This window comes from Coregonus clupeaformis, unplaced genomic scaffold (assembly GCF_020615455.1).
Source record: "Coregonus clupeaformis isolate EN_2021a unplaced genomic scaffold, ASM2061545v1 scaf1093, whole genome shotgun sequence".
NCBI lineage: Eukaryota > Metazoa > Chordata > Actinopteri > Salmoniformes > Salmonidae > Coregonus > Coregonus clupeaformis.
This window is the reverse complement of record NW_025534547.1, coordinates 87,159-104,425: the sequence shown is the minus strand read 5'-3', so window position 1 is coordinate 104,425 and position 17,267 is coordinate 87,159. Positions and strand designations below refer to the sequence as shown.

General features: G+C 44.8%; 2 protein-coding genes across 3 annotated transcripts; one reads left to right on the top strand and one right to left on the bottom strand.

Moving 5' to 3' along the window:
- Positions 1–2,712: 2,712 nt before the first annotated feature.
- Positions 2,713–10,639, bottom strand: LOC121554987 (dnaJ homolog subfamily B member 11). 2 transcript variants are annotated; one of them, XM_041868731.1, is made up of 10 exons: positions 10,471–10,639; positions 9,762–9,918; positions 8,901–8,998; positions 8,293–8,428; positions 7,614–7,756; positions 7,090–7,172; positions 6,946–7,003; positions 4,759–4,870; positions 4,336–4,495; positions 2,713–3,937 (listed from the first exon to the last, which is right to left on the bottom strand). In XM_041868731.1, exons 1-10 carry the CDS (start codon positions 10,542–10,544, stop codon positions 3,873–3,875), a joined length of 1,086 nt encoding a protein of 361 aa, XP_041724665.1. In that variant the 5' UTR covers positions 10,545–10,639; the 3' UTR covers positions 2,713–3,872. The 2 variants fall into 2 exon arrangements, with proteins under 2 accessions (XP_041724665.1, XP_041724666.1); XM_041868732.2 differs by lacking the exon at positions 10,471–10,639 and adding an exon at positions 10,094–10,447.
- Positions 10,640–11,068: 429 nt separating this feature from the next.
- On the top strand, positions 11,069–16,353 carry tbccd1 (TBCC domain containing 1). The gene is made up of 8 exons (XM_041868866.2): positions 11,069–11,330; positions 11,973–12,307; positions 12,579–12,734; positions 13,112–13,249; positions 13,484–13,712; positions 13,936–14,122; positions 14,242–14,745; positions 14,944–16,353. Exons 2-8 carry the CDS (start codon positions 11,975–11,977, stop codon positions 15,155–15,157), a joined length of 1,761 nt encoding a protein of 586 aa, XP_041724800.1. The 5' UTR covers positions 11,069–11,330; positions 11,973–11,974; the 3' UTR covers positions 15,158–16,353.
- The last annotated feature ends 914 nt before the right edge of the window (positions 16,354–17,267 follow it).

Here is a 17,267-nt window from a genome sequence, read left to right as displayed (position 1 = left end):
CAATCGGTGGAGAAGGGCCTTGGTCATGGAGGTGACCAAGTACCCAATGGTCACTCTGACAGAGCTCTAGAGTTCCTCTGTGGAGATGGGAGAACCTTCCAGCAGGACAACCATCTCTGCAGCACTCCACCAATCAGGCCTTAATGGTAGAGTGGCCAGACGGAAGCCACTCCTCAGTAAAAGGCACATGACAGCCGGAGTTTGCCAAAAGGCACCTAAAGACTCTCAGACCATGAGAAACAAGATTCTCTGGTCTGATGAAACATTCTCTGGTCTGATGCCAAGACAACACAGGAGTGGCTTTGGGACAAGTCTCTGAATGTCCTTGAGTGGCCCAGTCTCTGAAGAGACCTGAAAATAGCTGTGCAGTGTAACAGTGTTGCTTCCGTCCCTCTCCTCGCCCCTACCTGGGCTTGAACCAGGGACCCTCTGCACACATCGACAACAGTCACCCTCGAAGCACCGTTACCCGTCGCTCCACAAAAGCCGCGGCCCTTGCAGAGCAAGGGAAACAACTACTTCAAGGTCTCAGAGCGAGTGACGTCACCGATTGAAATGCTACTAGCGCGCACCGCTAACTAGCTAGCCATTTCACACCGGTTACACTAGAAATGCTCCCCATCCAACCTGACAGCTTGAGAGGATCTGCAGAGACGAATGGGAGAAACTCCCCAAATACAGGTGTGCCAAGCTTGTAGCGTCATACCCAAGACTCAAGGCTGTAATCGCTGCCAAAGGTGTTTCAACAAAGTACTGAGTAAAGGGTCTCAATACTTATGTAAAGGTGATATTTCAAATTATTATTTTTTTAAACCTGTTTTTGCATTGTCATTATGGGGTATTGTGTGTAGATTTAAGTGGGGGGGCGGGACATTTAATCAATTTTAGAATAAGGCTGTAACCTAACAAAATGTGGGAAAAGTCAAGGGATCTGAATTCTTTCCGAAGGCGCTGTATGTAGCTGGATCTATAAAACGTTGTGGGACTTATACTTGTCACACCAATAGGCTACATTTGAGTTCTGAAAACATCTGTGAATTATCACTGCCAGTAACTATAGGTGACGATACATGGACTCGGTTGGGAATCTCCCTATGCAGCCAGAGCCATATCTAAAATATATAGCTATGCAGCCTGACAGAGAGAGAGCTATATGTTGTGCTAATTAGAGGTGAAACAGAGTCTTTATACACCCTAATCACCAACCACCCCTGCTTGTTGGGTCTCATCCAGACTGATAATGGCTAAAGGATGTGTGTGGTGGGCTGCGGAGGAGATTCCCAATACCACAGAGCTACTATCTCTGTGGGAGTTCATTATACACACAGACTGCACACAGATTCACACAGTTGTGTGCAGTTTGGCCACAAAGCCATCGTTGTAAAGATGGGAGAAAATAAATAATTGCAATATCTGCATAATAAACCTGATTTACTGTCAGATATTAGAGATATATGGGGTAATCAGTTTGGGGAAAGCTGTGGGGAACGCACCTCCCAGACACAGGAGGACCTCCCATGTATTCACACAACAAACACATGCACGAATGCAGACAAATACACACACGCAGCACACACAAACACATGCCTGCTGGTGGGCAGATGCGCTTGTCACCACACTATAAAATCACCATACTGAACGGAGTCGTGCGGACATCCCCTGCTGCACCCAAGCAGACAGACTCCCAGACAACCTTCCGCCCACGGTCCCTCCCCCACTACCCACAAGCGAGGTAGAAGGATGGGGGGGGGGGTAGATCTCATCTGGGGACAAAGTTGAGACTGACCCTGCATCCCAAATGGCACCCTGTTCCCTATAAGTAGTGCACACATTTTGACCAGAGCACTATGGGCCCTGGTCAAAAGTAGTGCACTGTATAGGGAGTAGGGTGCCACTTGGGACACAGCCTCAGTCGGTGACAGACATTCTTACAGAATAAGTGGAACCAGCTGGGTCATAAAGAGGTCAGATACAGAGTGGAGGTGTGGATACAGGGGGTTAACAGCATCAGACGGACCACATACACACACACACTGATCTCTCACACACACACACACACACACACACACAGCCTGATCCTCTCATTCACACACGCACACCATTAAAGACACCACAGTCCAATAATCTGACCAATAAAGTCAGGCAATCACAGCAGCAAAACCATAACAAATGCGGGAGATAAGGAACTGCCCATCAACAAAATTCATAGTTCACTAACAATTCATCTATAAAGCCATAACAATCATGTGAATGCAATCACATGACCAAGGGGTCTGTGAGGTCCTGAGGCCTGGATATATAGAGTGGACCAATGATTCCTCAAGGAGTGGAAGCAGCAGGCATCCTTGGCTGCTTTACATTCACTGTACACTTGCCGCCCTCTCCTGGTAATATATTGGGTCCTCTCCTGGTAATATATTGGGTCTTCTCATGGTAATATATTGGCACGCTTGTCTCTACCACAGGAGGCTGCTAATGGGAGGACGGCTCATAATAATGTCTGAAACGGAGCAAATGGAATGGCATCTAAAACCTGGAATCCATTCCACACATCCCACTCCAGTCATTACCACCAGCCTGTTCTCCCCAATTAAGGTGCCACCAACCTCCTGTGGTCTCCATGTACATGACATAGTGACATAGAAATATCTCAAATCCTTGACAGTTGACACACTAAAATAATCCATGAGTAATTTCACATGAAGAGCCTAGTCATTATTTATAAACTTTTAATTGAACTCTCAATTGAAAGTACACTTCTCCCTCCTGTCCTGTAGCACTCTGAAAAACAACCTGTTTTTCACAGTAGCCCCTTTCCGTCAGGAAGAGCAGTCCAGAGAACACAGGTCTGTGTCTGAAATGGCATCTTATTCCCTATCTAGTGTCCTACTTTTGAACAGAGCCTCATGGACCCCGGTCAGAAGTAGTGTAATATACAGGGAATAGGGTGACATTTGGGACACAGAAACAGGCTGAAAGGAGGAGCAAGAGGTGTGGATGGTGGTGGGTAAAGCTGAAGAGGGGGTCTCCATGATAACCTCATCATCAGGGTAGGATGTTATGCGAGGCAGCTCAACAGGTCCATTCTCAGTGGCCTTTCTTTCAGCAGACAGAACGCTCAAGACATTGCACCACAAAGAATACATCTAAAGATACGATCCAACTCAACAAAAGCAAAAAAAATGTAGTTTGTTCTTTCCTATTTACAAAGCGTTTTCGAGATATTACTGAAAACCTATATGACAGAAAACCCAGTTAAATTACAGAATCATTGAAGGTGTCGTAGGGATCAAAATCACTCAAGATGAAATGAAATACCCTAGTACAGTACTACATTTGTTAAAGTGTTATCAAAACAACAAGGAGGGGAATAGTATTCCAGTCTTGCTGATGTCCATGAGAGAGTCCGTTGATTTCAGAGTCCTTTGCCTCAGTCCAGCTCCTCTTTTAGTGCCCAGTCAGGTGTGATAGGTTTAACATCAGGTAGTGGGCTTTGATTATCAAAAATGTCTGTGGTAGTGGTTGACATTGGGTGACAGTAGTTGAAATTGAAGGGGAATTAAAAAAGGCAAAGAAGGAATTCAAAGTATGAGGGCCAAAACATTATGGTGATAGTAAAAAAGGGGGACAAGAGCAAGCAAATTAAAAGTATAAATATGTTGAAGTTTCGACCCGTCGATGTTAAATATAACAAGGACTTCTTTAAAATAAAATAGACAACATCAAGCCACCTGAACCCTAAAAAATAAAACAAATCAAGTCAACCCAACCTGAGAACAATCCGAAAATAAATACACCCCTGTGCTTGCTCCTTTGTGTGTCGTGTGTGTTTTGTAGCACAGAACTCAGTCCAGATTCTATCTGTTGGTGTGTCAGTATCCCTGTAGTCCATTGTAAACCTTCTGTACCGATGCCTGCTTCAGAATCCCCCTCACTCCTGGAACAACAAAAGCAAGCCCAAATTGTAAATTATTATCCATTATGATCATAATTATTAAGTTTTTCAGAATCATTCATATCTGAGAAGTTAATGTGTACCTTTATTGTCTTCCTGACAGTGGTGTAAAGTCGGCAATTCGAAAACGATTTTTTATAATGTATATTTATCGCTTACAGTTTGTAAATGTGTTACTTTTTTTGGGGGGGTGAGGAGTGTTCTATGGGCGTGTCCTTCGCCTCAGTCTTAATATCAACAATACCCATACCTCGTATGTAACACCACTGATATATAACATGCCATCTACTTTTTCCTGGCGTCATTAATTAACTCAAACTCATAAATAAATACATTACAAGTCCCATCCCCCAACCCATCTTTATCGACTGCCTCCTTACCCTCTTTCTGATTGTCATCCAGCTGTATCTCTGGGAACTCTACGTCGAAGGAGACAATGAGAGAGCCACGGATGTTGTTGTTGTCGAAGTTGGGCAGGCCTTCTCCTTTCTTCCACAGCCGAGCACCAGGCTTAGTGATCTTGTCCCTCACAATGTGGACCTGTAGTCAGAGGAGGAGTCAAAGTGTGTCACTGATTCCTTAGAAGTCCTTTTAGAAGAATACTTTATAATGAATAAATACTTTATTTTCTAGACAGAGAACAAAAATGCATATTTTTTGCTTTTCAATCAGTCTTTGTGCTTTTTGAGGATGGGGCAATCAATGATGGCTCAAGTCCCCTCCAAAACGTCTATGAACATTTCAGTACATGCCAGTAAAACAGTGTATGTATGTATTTCTTAGCTTCACTCGTCCATAGCTACCTTATGTCCATCCAGGTGTGTGATGTCCATCTCAAAGCCAACCAGAGCCTCCACCAGGGAGATGGTGACGTTAGTGTACAGGTCATCTCCTCGCCGCTCAAACACTGGATGTCTGTCAGTACACATATACATGACTAAATCACTCTTCAACAAAACAGCTTCCACAACTGACAAGATATTAGTGTACAATACATTGGTGTATCAAGCTAGCTAACAGGGAGAGGGAAAGAAAGATGCCTGTAGTGGGCATAGAAATAGACATATACAGTCGTGGTCAAAAGTTTTGAGAATGTATAATTACAAGCATTCCATAAAAGTGTCAAAGGCTTTTATTGACAATTACATTCAGTTTATGCAAAGAGTCACCTCTGCAATCTGCCCTGGCATGCTGTCAATTAACTTCTGGGCCACATCCTGACTGATGGCAGCCCATTCTTGCATAATCAATGCTTGGAGTTTGTCAGAATCTGTGGGTTTTTGTTTGTCCACCTGTCTCTTGAGGATTGACCACAAGTTCTCAATGTGATTAAGGTCTGGGGAGTTTCCTGGCCATGGACCCAAAATGTCGATGTTTTGTTCCCAGAGCCACTTAGTTATCACTTTTGCCTTATGGCAAGGTGCTCCATCATGCTGGAAAAGGCATTGGTCGTCACCAAACTGTTCTTGGATGGTTGGGAGAAGTTGCTCTAGGAGGATGTGTTGGTACCATTCTTTATTCATGGCTGTGTTCTTAGGCAAAATTGTGAGTTAGCCCACTCCCTTGGCTGAGAAGCAACCCCACACATGAATGGTCTCAGGATGCTTTACTGTTGGCATGACACAGGACTGATGGTTGCGCTCACCTTGTCTTCTCTGGACAAGGTGTTTTCCGGATGCCCCAAACAATCAGAAAGGGGATTCATCAGAGAAAATGACTTTACCCCAGTCCTCAGCAGTCCAATCTCTGTACCTTTTGCAGAATATCAGTCTGTCCCTGATGTTTTTCCTGGAGAGAAGTGGCTTCTTTGCTGCCCTTCTTGACACCAGGCCATCCTCCAAAAGTATTCGCCTCACTGTGCGTGCAGATGCACTCACACCTGCCTGCTGCCATTCCAGAGCAAGCTCTGCACTGGGGGTGCCCCGATCCCGCAGCTGAATCAACTTTAGGAGACGGTCCTGGTGCTTGCTGGACTTTCTTGGGCGCCCTGACGCCTTCTTCACAACAATTGAACCTTTCTCCTTTAAGTTCTTGATGATCCGATAAATGGTTGATTTAGGTGCAATCTTACTAGCAGCAATATCCTTGCCTCGTCGGCCACTCTACCAAAAACGCCTGATTGGTGGAGTGCTGCAGAGATGGCTGTCTCCCATCTCCACAGTGGAACTCTGGAGATCTGTCAGAGTGACCATCAGGTTCTTGGTCACCTCCCTGACCAAGGCCCTTCTCCCCCGATTGCTCAGTTTGGCCGGGCGGCCAGCTCTAAGAAGAGTCTTGGTGGTTCCAAACTTCTTCCATTTAAGTATGATGGAGGCCACTGTGTTCTTGGGGATCTTCAATGCTGCAGACATTTTTTGGTACCCTTCCCCAGATCTGTGCCTGGGGTATTGTGTGTAGATTGATGAGGATTTTTATTTATTTAATCAATTTTAGAATTAGGCTGTAACCTAACAAAATGTGGAAAAAGTCAAGGGATCTGAATACTTTCCGAATGCACTGTACATAGAAGGGTTGAGTCACATAGACAACACAAAACAGCTTCCACAACTGACAACATACATCTTATATAATAGAGAGAGACAGGCTACCTAACAGAGTGAGAAAGCATTTGCATACAGCAGCCATATAAATAGAAGGGTTGAGTCACATAGACAACAGGAAGTAGCGAACATTCCAAAGATCTTTACCAGTGGAGGCTGCTGAGGGGAGGACGGCTCATAATAAATGGCCGGAATGGAGTACATGGTATCAAACACATTCATGTGTTTTTTTCATGTGTTTGATACCATTCTTTTCATTGGATTCCAGACATTATTATGAGCCGTCCTCCCCTCAGCAGCCTCCAATGATCTTTACGTAACACTAATGTATTAGTGTTGACAGAATGTCCTATAGCAACAAAGCATGGCTCCTAGAGAAGGTATAGAAGTTAATAGTAGCCTGATTAGAACCACTATATTATTTCTGAAATAAGGAAATTCTGCTCTTACTTCATAACTTTGATGCGGAAGCGTAGATCCCCTGGCTCTCCATCGATGTGAGGTTCACCTTGAGACAGACGTAGTCGTGAGTTAGACACTGATACCACTTTTTTTTTTACCCCCATTATCCTGATGGTTGAGTAAGTAGCTTACCTTCCCCAATGAAAGGGTACTCCATCTCATCTCTCACTCCCTGTTCAATCTCTACCTCCAGAGTTCTCTCCTCATTCACCAGCCTGGGATCATGGAGACAGTCACATTTTCATCACTGAACACATAAATAAAGAACCCATTGACTCCTGTGTTAACACTCTTAACCAGAAGCACAGTCAATATGACAGTATAGAACAGTGGTTCCCAACCTTTTTCGGTTACTGTACCACCAACTGAATTTTGCTCTGCCCAGAGTACCCCAGAAGTACCCCCTCATGTGCATTTTACCAGTAAGCCTATGGTGTCATTAGTCTTCTCAAATACCCCCTGCAGATTGGCCAAGTACCCGCAGGGGTCCTAGTACCCCTGGTTGGGAACCACTAGTATAGAACACATCTTTAATTTATCCATTTGCACAGAAATTCTAAATGTTTTGCTGACAGCACCCAACCCAACATTCACACGACAGAGTAGGCGCAGCACAGATTCAACTACAGAGCAGCACCCCTGGAGCAGTGACTCACTTTATATTGGGGCACTCATCACACACTACTTCCTGGCTCATCTGGAAGCGTCCAGGTCCGAGTTGCGTCGTCCTCATTTCCTGTCTGCAGTTGCATTTCCGTTTCCCAGGGGCCTCTTTGGCTACAGGCTTGTTACGAACAACCTGGGATGTACATATAGGTGATGAGATTGGGGGGTATGTGTTGGAATAGGCTAGAACTGGTGCACACAAATCGTATACAGTGGCCGTGTCCGAATACCTGTACTTGCGTTCTAAATAGGCAAAATAGTAGGCATTTTGGGTATGCGAAAATAGAACGTTTTATAGTATGTGAAAAATTTTTTTTATTCAGTATGCTTTCAATGCCAGGATGTCATACTCAATTCAGATTTATCTCTAGTAGAATTCGCTGCACACTATTGAGGAAGAGAATCGTTGAGTGTTTGACAACAGCTGATAAATCACATTAGGTGACGCAGCGTACCAAAATGAACGAATGGCGGGAATCTACGCAATTGCTCATTTTAGATTACGCATTCTCAGTATGGATGAGCATGTTGATATTTTATGCTTATTGCATTAATTTTTACTAAATAGTGCACAATTAGTACACAGTATGTAGTTTTAATAAGTAGTAGGCAAGAGAGATTTCAGATACGGACAGTATATCACAGACCACCATCAGGGTTGAAGTGTACCTCTACAAAGTTCCCAGAGTACACCTCTTCGAGTGTGACCTCCAGGTCCAGCACGATGTCATTTCCTCTGGGGATGTTCCTGTCCTGTTGTCCTTGCCGGTTTCCTCCGAACGAGAAGCCAAAGTCGCCAAAGAAACTGGAAGAGGCAACGGAGTGTGAGGGAACAGTTGGGTAAGAGGCATTATTTGGCTTGTAGCCAGTGCTTGACATAGGCAGGAGCTCACAGGAGCTGAGTACCAGCACCTCAAATGTTCTACTGCTTGAGCTCCTGTTCCTCTTATAGAATATTAGATCAAAAGTATTGTGGAGCTTCTGCACCTAAATGTAAACAGTACCAGCACCCCAAATTAGCACCAGCACCCATTTCAGTCCAAGTCAAGCACTGCTTGTAGCAGGAGCTTGTAATTGAACACACTTCAGCCAGGTATTAAGCATTTATTACAAACTAAAGCCCTGGTAAGCCTGGTCTCGGCGCGACCACATAGACATATACCCACAAGGATTATGAGGATATCATTGTTAAGCACCGGGACCATATCCTTTTTCATATATACTGAATCCATCATGTACAGTCTTTTATAGTAATCTATTAGGTAAACCTCCTGTACCTGGAGAAAATATCACTGTGAGAACCATGGTGACCCTCTTTCAGACCATCCTCTCCATATGCATCATACTGCTTCCTCTTCCCTTCATCAGACAGCACCTACAAACAGCACAACATCAGGGACGAATTCCTCTTTTTAAATCACAAAATACTGTACTGTAGAGTACATGATTTCTTTACATTTGCAACATGAAATTAACTTAAATTATAAATTGTTAACATCACATTTCACCCCCTTAAATAGTTTAACCATTCACAATTAATCAATCATGAAATTGGATGATGTTTCTAATCTACACGTTATCAGTGATCACTGGTGCGGTGTGCATCATTGTACGTTTCACTGAGCCGCTCCGAGTGCTCCACGTCGTGTTTCATGAGAGCACACTGACCACAGTATGAGCCAATCAGAGGCAGCCACACGGTCTTCTTGGCCAATCAAAATCACCAAGTTGTTTCCAACAACAACCAAATAGGTCGCTTACGTTTCTTACAAAATACTTTTGTATCCGTGCCTCGAGCGCTTCCGCAAATGAGATATAACGCTGAAGCAAAATATTACTACACACCCAGATCAAATTACTATTATAAAAGGTTCATAAATGATACATAACAATAAAGCATTATTATCTCAACACTCAGTTGCCATTCAAATCTTTTAAATCTCTTCATAAGACTGACAATGATGTTGATGTGCATTGTTTGTTTCTGAGACTAGCTACACAAGACAAGATCCTCATCATGACATGATATTGATAGCATATATTGTCAAACAAAAGCGCCATTCAAAGAACAATTACCAGAGAGATAAGTTATATTTATGAGCAAAAGATACAGGGAAATACAGGGGGTCACTTCCTACCTCATAGGCTGACCCAAGGTCTGCGAATTTGTCGGCAGCAGTTGGGTCATCTGGGTTTCTGTCAGGGTGTAGCTGGAGAGCCAGCTTTCTGTAAGCCTTCTTGATGTCCCTCACGGATGCAGACGTGCTCACCCCCAAGATCTTGTAGAAATCTCGCCTGTAGATAGAGGAGAAAATAAGAGGGGGTGTTTAGCTACTTACAGGATCTTAGATATTTTTCCCTTCATGATAGTGACAAGTGGAGTAGGGTTCACAAACGTGTGGTTTATCAGACTAAGAATCTTTGCTTGTTTCTTGTATTTGTGAAGTAAATAATTCTAAATGGGCATCACCCAGTCCAGAGTGAGTTTGATATCAACAGCTCTCCAAAGCCAGTTGAGCAAGTTAGCCCACTCTTCCATGACATTCCCTCGAGTAGATAGTATGACAGCCTACACACGATTCACGATACTGGAAACAAAGAATCAGGCAAGGGTGATGTTGACTACCCTATGAACAAGAATTTTATTTACAGTGTTGTTTACGTTGCTGAGATTGCTTCTTTCCACCTCCAGTTAGTAGCTAGCTAACGTTAGCCTTTTTACACATGGAGAATGGGCTTCAGAAGCATAGACCAATCACAATGAAACATGTGTACCAGCTAGCGATACCGCGGTTGGACCGGTTTGAACATTGCAGAGGTTCGGGTTGTATAGAAACAAGTACTTACCCTGCAAGCACTGCCGCAACAAAATAAAGGACAAGACAGCAAACACTCCATAGATTCATCCCTTTAACGGCCATAGATACCAGTTTCTTCAAGAAACCAACAGAACAACCCGGCTTTTTGAGGTAGGCTTCCTTTCTGTCACTGATCCTCTTCCTTCTGTCAAATCAGAACCGCCCACATGCTGCCTGGAAGTCCCGCCTCTCGTGTTAACGCCCGCCCACCGTATAATAAAGAGGCACATCCTACGTTCATCCACTACAAAATATATTTTACATTTTTACATTTACATTTTAGTCATTTAGCAGACGCTCTTATCCAGAGCGACTTACAATTAGTGAGTGCATACATTTTTCATACAGGTCCCCCGTGATTGCCAATTATATGTATATATAGCTCTTAAAGCGACAGCAATAAAAGCCGGTGTACATTTTTTAAATATCTTTGCAATATCTTTTATAGTGGATGAATGTAGGATGTACATTGGATTCTTACAATATGCATTATGTCTTTCAGCAATATCGCCAAAAATAATCGTCAAATATTCTCCCTTTATGTCTGACTTGATGCACCACCAGTCAGTGCATTGTGCGCGCGACCCTCGCTCTGTCTAGTTGCGCGCAACAGATGAGAACATGCAAGCGCGCCAAATAGGAAGAACGTTGTGTAGCTAGCTACGTGCTGATCAAATTCGCAGCATAGTAAACAAACCATACCAAAAGCCAGGTAGCTAACTAGATACTGTAAGCTACTAAACTTTAATTTCACTTATGAGGGAGCTTAATCACCAGTTACTTTTCCTGGAACTTCGAGGCAGGACCAGAAATCGATTGGACTAGTAGGAACTTGCCGAACAAGCCAAGGTAAGCGTCAAGTGTTTTGTCTCTCTGCTAGTCTGACTGCTTTGTATCAGCTGCTAAGCCATGTTGCCATCTAACTAGCTTGCTAACGTTCCCTTGCTAAATAAATAAATCAAGAAAATGTTGTTAGCAAGCTACAGATCATCTCTAGTGGCCAGTTGTTGTCATGGGAACATCCGGCGTGCACTGTTTGTTAGCCAGGAAGGAACAGCAGAGTCAGACAACAACAGACATTTGCATTGGAGCAAACAGTGACAGAAAAAAAAAATCAAATTATTTAGAGGACGTTAGTGCACTAGCTAGTTACACAGGGGATAGGGGGTCATTTGAGACGCAGACAGTGAAAGGGTTCATAACGCCTATTCTGTTGCACGTAAGGTTCAAATTCCGTTTTTACAATACAGCTAGTTAGTTACCCCTTTAAATACGAGTTTCATCTAATAACACTGCAGTATTGAACAGCAGTCCAGAAGCCACCAATGAATAGGTGAACTCTTGTCTACAACCCTTTCTTCATTCAATACACTACCATAGCTCAGATATCTCACCACACCCACTGTATGCTCACCCCTATGTCTGACCTCCCTGACCTCTCACCCAGTTATTTTGTTCTTCCACCCCCTCCTTCTCCTGTCCCACTAACAGCAATGGACCAGGGTGGTGGTGTGGCGTTGTGGCCTCGCATGGAGCCATTCCTCTTGGGGGCTCTGCAGGTGGCACCCCCTACCAAACTCAGCCTGCACTACCTGCGCAAGATGGCTGCCTACGTGCGCTCACGAGAGGGCTGCTTCCCCATGCTGGGCTGGCTCATGTGGAGGCACATCGCCTGTGGCAAGCTGCAGCTCCCTGAGGACCTGGCCTGGCTCTACTTCGAGACCTTTGACCTGCTGGTTGGTCATCCTGCAGAGGAGAGGCTGGAGTGGGCTGAGAACCTGTCCCAGTGCTCCTCCGCCAGAGAGCTGGACCGCCAGAGGAGCAAGGTGAGCCGTGAGCACACTAGCGACAGGGGGAGGGATGAGAAAAGGGCAGAGACCTGTATGACTATGCCCCCCAGGGATGTGTTGGCAGTTGGACTGTAATAATATCTATCCTGTTGTATCCTGCACTCCTTTTGTTTAGACAGACGTTGACAGGAGTCTGTTCATGATCCTTTTAGGTATTGTTTGTGAGACTGTCCTATGTGAAGTATTGGTTTGTGTTCAGAATCAGATAAAGAGATTTCTCTGTATTTCCCTCTTCTCTATTTTCCAGTTGTGTGTGGACACGCTGCAGTTCCTCCTCTTCCTCTACATTCAGCAGCTGAACCGGGTGTCTCTGCGTACATCTCTGATTGGTGAAGAGTGGCCCAGCCCCCGCTCTCGCTCACCCTCCTCGGACCGCGAGGCAAAGACCAGCTCCCAAAACAAGGTCCTGTTGCTCTATATTGCTTACAGGTTCAACGGCATACTGAGAGTGGAAATGTACATGATCAAGTCTCTCTAACCTATCTCTATACATTATTTAGTTTTCTTTCTTGAAATGCAAAGCAAAACATATTCTGATGTTGTAGTAATTGACATTGTAATATAAAAAAGTCCCCTGTAGCTCAGTTGGTAGAGCATGGCGCTTGCAACGCCAGGGTTGTGGGTTCGTTTCCCACGAGGGGCCAGTATGAAAATGTATGCACTCATTAACTGTAAGTGGATAAGAGCATCTGCTAAATGACCAAAATGTAAATGTATTAGCTCCCATATCCATGCATTGTATCATTGCTCACAGTCTTTTCACCCTGTTGTTGTGATCAGAACTGGGATGACCAGGCCCACCTGTCCTTCCTCCAGGCCCACCTGTGTGAGCTGCTGGAGCTGCTAGTAGAACCAGGCCAGCTGTCAGGGTCCGGCCAAGCCGTGAAGGACAGCCAGGTCTCTCTGGAGGCTCTACAGGTGAAGGGAGGGAACATAGTATGCATCCCAAATGGCACCCTATTCCCTATATAGTGCACTATATAGGGAAAAGGGTGCAATTTGGGATGCACTCATCCTCAACTATATCTTCTTGCATAAAACAGTGAAAGGTCCCATAACATGCCCAAAATGTTGCAGTGTTCATTCAGTTTTTACAATACAACAATTTTCCTTTTCAGTAAAGAACAATACAATAAAATATTTTCTCTACAGGGCCTCAGCCTGCTGCTGGAGGGCTCAGTATCCCGCGGCCGGACCGTCCACCCCATCCACAAGCTGCTCTCCAGAGCCCCAATCCAGGCCCAGGCAGGGTACTCCAAACTCAGCCGCTCCTTCTCCCTGCACCCACTGATGGCGTGGCTCAGACAGGCCCTGGTCCCCAACCCCTTTGGGATGTCAACCTGCCTGAGGTCTGGGAAGAAGCTGGCCTGGGCTCAGCAAGGTCGGTTACTACCACCCAAAGTAAACCCTTATGTGGATCATTAATTGATATTTAGATGTCACAGTCAAATAAGGTATGTTAGTATGTTTATAGAAATTAGTGTGTTATCTTGTAACTTTCTAGCTCACCTTTTTCTGTGGGAGATGTGGAGAGCTATCAGGATTGAAGCATGGCTGGCTGTCTGTCTGTGACTGTCTTTTCTGTTTGTTCTCCTGTCCTCCAGTGGAGGGAGCTATGAAGAGAGCTAAGATTGCCCGGAACACCCACATGGCCCCCCCAGGCAGCAAGATGGTGCTGATGTCACAGGTGTTCAGACAGACCCTGGCCAAGGACTCAGACAAGCTAGTGGGAGCTAACGTCAAAATACACCGTTGCAGTGACGCTTTTATCTACCTGCTCTCTCCACTCAGGTGAGGTTCTCTACCCAGAGTCAGACTGGACACTACAGCTTCACCTAAATACAATAACATTTCAATAGAATGATCCCTTTTCTCAGATGAGATGGCATTCCCCGTGGTGTGTGTTTCAGGTCAGTGAGCCTGGACAAGTGTCGTAACAGCACGGTAGTCCTGGGTCCCATCGAGACCAGTATCCACATCCAGAGCTGTGAGAACGTTAAGGTGGTGTGTGTAGCTGGCCGTCTGGCCATAGGGTCCTCCTCCTACTGTACCATCCACGCCCTCACCCCCACCCGGCCCCTACTGCTCCCCGGGAACACTGCTCTCACCCTGGGGCCCTTCCACACACACTACCCCTCCCTGGAGGATCACATGGCCAGTGTAGGTCTAGCTGTGGTGCCCAACGCCTGGGACCAGCCCTTACTGGTGGGAGTGGAGGGTACCACCCCAGACCCTGGATCCTACAGGCTGCTGCCGCCTGCTGAGTTCTGCCCCCTTGTGGTGCCCTTCAGGATGGAGGGGGATACGTGTGAGGTGCCAGGCGGGCTGCCATCGCTGTACCAGAAGACCCATGAGGAGAGGGAGAAGAGTGTACAGGACTGGCAGAAGACAGTGAAGGATGCCCACCTGAACAAGTGGGTCATTAACAAAACTGCTAGATTAATTAGCAATGGAAATTTGACTAGGACTCAGAGAATGGAAACATGAAGTGCTTCCCAGTTTCCATGATCAACTCTTAAACATGTCTGCTGATTTTATAGAGGGTTGTGAGCTCAGGGGGTCTGGTAATGTTTCTCTTGTTGCTCTATTCAGTCAGGCTTCTCTGTTTTCAGGGAGCAGCGGCGTCAGTTCCAGGCCCTGGTGGAGCAGAAGTTCCATGAGTGGCTGTTGGAGTCGGGACACAGGCAGGAGCTGGACAGCCTTATCCCCCCATACATCGCGTCCCAGGACCCCTCGGACAGCGACAGCCTGGAGGCCAGGACCAATGATACCAGACAGGAAGGGACATCTAGACAGGAAGTGGGGCAGACACCTATGCCTTGCTGACCTTTTGGGTTATTGTTGATTTGAGATCCTCATACAAAGCTCTTGCCTTTGCTTCACAGTCAGCTGTTTGTCTCACAGCCACTAGCACCTCTAATCCCTTTGTTTGCCTGCTGTCTGTCCACAGTTCTAGGCAGGATCTGATCTGAGGATCACTAGACTACAGAAGGAGGGTGGCCTGGTATTGACGACTGGCTCTGTTCTAGTCCCCTTCATCCAGACCGTTGCGTTCCCCTTCTCCTGAAGTGTGCACTTGTACACTCCCTCTCATGTATTTTACAACGGTGTGGATGTGCAGGGTAGAGAATCAGGACAAAGCCAGTGGTCCAAGAGCACTTGGGGTACGATAAGAGAGTAGATCTGTGTAGTCTGGTTCTGCAGTAGTTACTGTACCATTTGAAATAATAGGGAATCAGGTTGTGCTGTTAATCCAGAGATTGACATCGTCCAGTATATGGAAAAAATTAATTAATGTATACATCTGATTGTACTGTATGTATGATATTAAGTCTTAATATGCCTTTTCTGGTAGCATAGGAGAGAGGGTGTGATGAATTTAAAGGTCTGTGCCTCTTCAATAAATTCCAATGAATTTAGTACCGTCCTAGCCTGAGTGCCAATCTGTTGTGCTATCGTGTCAACTCATTACTACTGTTTCAAAATGTTTGGCTTGACAATGATCAATGGAGTTGGCAAGAGCACAAACAGATGTGGGTCCAGGCTAGTACTTCCCTGGGATGGGTACTTGAAGCCTGTAGTCTTTAGACAGCACCCACCTCTAAGAGGATGGATGACAGGGCACATTAGTGTAATGAGAAGAGAAACATGCCTTTGAGGGAGCAGTTATATTCCATTATATGGGTCAAGGGACAGTGGACCTAAAGCAAAGCTCTGTGTACTGTTAAAATAAGCCTAGCATGCGTCAGAGGATGCTGATGTGCTAGGTAACCTAAGTCTTTCCATTTCTTGTTAGTCCTCTCCCTTTCTTCAGTGTGGAGAAGGATGGATGAGATTATGTTGTGGTTATTATGTCTTACTGCTGTAGCTTAGTTCTCAGTAACTTGCCTTTCAATTAAATTGCACTATGCTGCCCTATCTACACAGTTACAATGGAATTAATTTGCAATGGTTTGAGAACAATTTTGTTTAGTTCTCAAGTATTCTTTAGACATGAATAAACTATTTGTTTTTTGCTTTGACGTGCCTTTTTATGTGTTGTTGTTGATTAGCGTACTTTCCTAGAGACCCTGTGTATCGACCTCAATTAATGTTTAGTTATACTGTTAGACTAATCACACACCATTACAATTAGCTGTAGCACAGTCAACATGTATAGAGATTATGGCAATGACCTTAAAGGGGCAATCTGCAGTTCAAACAATAAAGTGGCCACCCCACCACTGATTTGGTAAATAGCTGAGGATTGAGGCTGGAGGCAAGGACTGACCATCCGTAAGATCAAAATTATAGTTTTATCCATGTTTGAGGCTATACAGTGGTTGTTTACAACTACATTGTTTACAAAAAAAGGAGTAAAACAAGCTTATATTTGGGGTTTTGATGGGGTAAGACAATTGAACTTAGCTCATGAGCCATTTACAAGTTATATTCTTAGAATCAATGGGTATATGCACTACCGTTCAAAAGTTTGGGGTCACTTAGAAATGTATTTGTTTTTGAAAGAAAAGCCATATCTCAGACTGGCCATCTTAATCTTTTATTGGCCAGTCTGAGATATGGCTTTTTCTTTGCAACTCTGCCTAGAAGGTCAGCATCCCGGAGTTGCCTCTTCACTGTTGATGTTGAGACTGGTGTTTTGCGGGTACTATTAAATGAAGCTGCCAGTTGAGGAACTGTGAGGTGTCTGTTTCTCAAATAATAATATAATAATAATATGCCATTTAGCAGACGCTTTTATCCAAAGCGACTTACAGTCATGTGTGCATACATTTTTACGTATTGGTGGTCCCGGGGATCGAACCCACTACCCTGGCGTTACAAGCGCTGTGCTCTACCAATTGAGCTACAGAGGACCACAAAAGTTGCTGAGTGTGACAGCAACTGCACAGACTTCCATTCCTACCCACTGTAACTCCATCCGTGTGGAGAGTGG

Excerpts from the sequence above, each read along its gene's own strand:
- tbccd1 (XM_041868866.2), top strand. The coding sequence starts at position 11,975 with ATGGACCAGGGTGGTGGTGTGGCGTTGTGGCCTCGCATGGAGCCATTC. Across the intron at positions 12,308-12,578 it reads TGGACCGCCAGAGGAGCAAG|TTGTGTGTGGACACGCTGCA; the intron begins GTGAGCCGTGAG and ends TCTATTTTCCAG. Across the intron at positions 13,250-13,483 it reads TCTCTCTGGAGGCTCTACAG|GGCCTCAGCCTGCTGCTGGA; the intron begins GTGAAGGGAGGG and ends TTTTCTCTACAG.
- LOC121554987 (XM_041868731.1), bottom strand. The coding sequence starts at position 10,544 with ATGGCCGTTAAAGGGATGAATCTATGGAGTGTTTGCTGTCTTGTCCTT. Across the intron at positions 7,173-7,613 it reads GATGAGTGCCCCAATATAAA|GCTGGTGAATGAGGAGAGAA; the intron begins GTGAGTCACTGC and ends CCATGATCCCAG. Across the intron at positions 4,871-6,945 it reads TTCCGCATCAAAGTTATGAA|ACATCCAGTGTTTGAGCGGC; the intron begins GTAAGAGCAGAA and ends GTGTACTGACAG.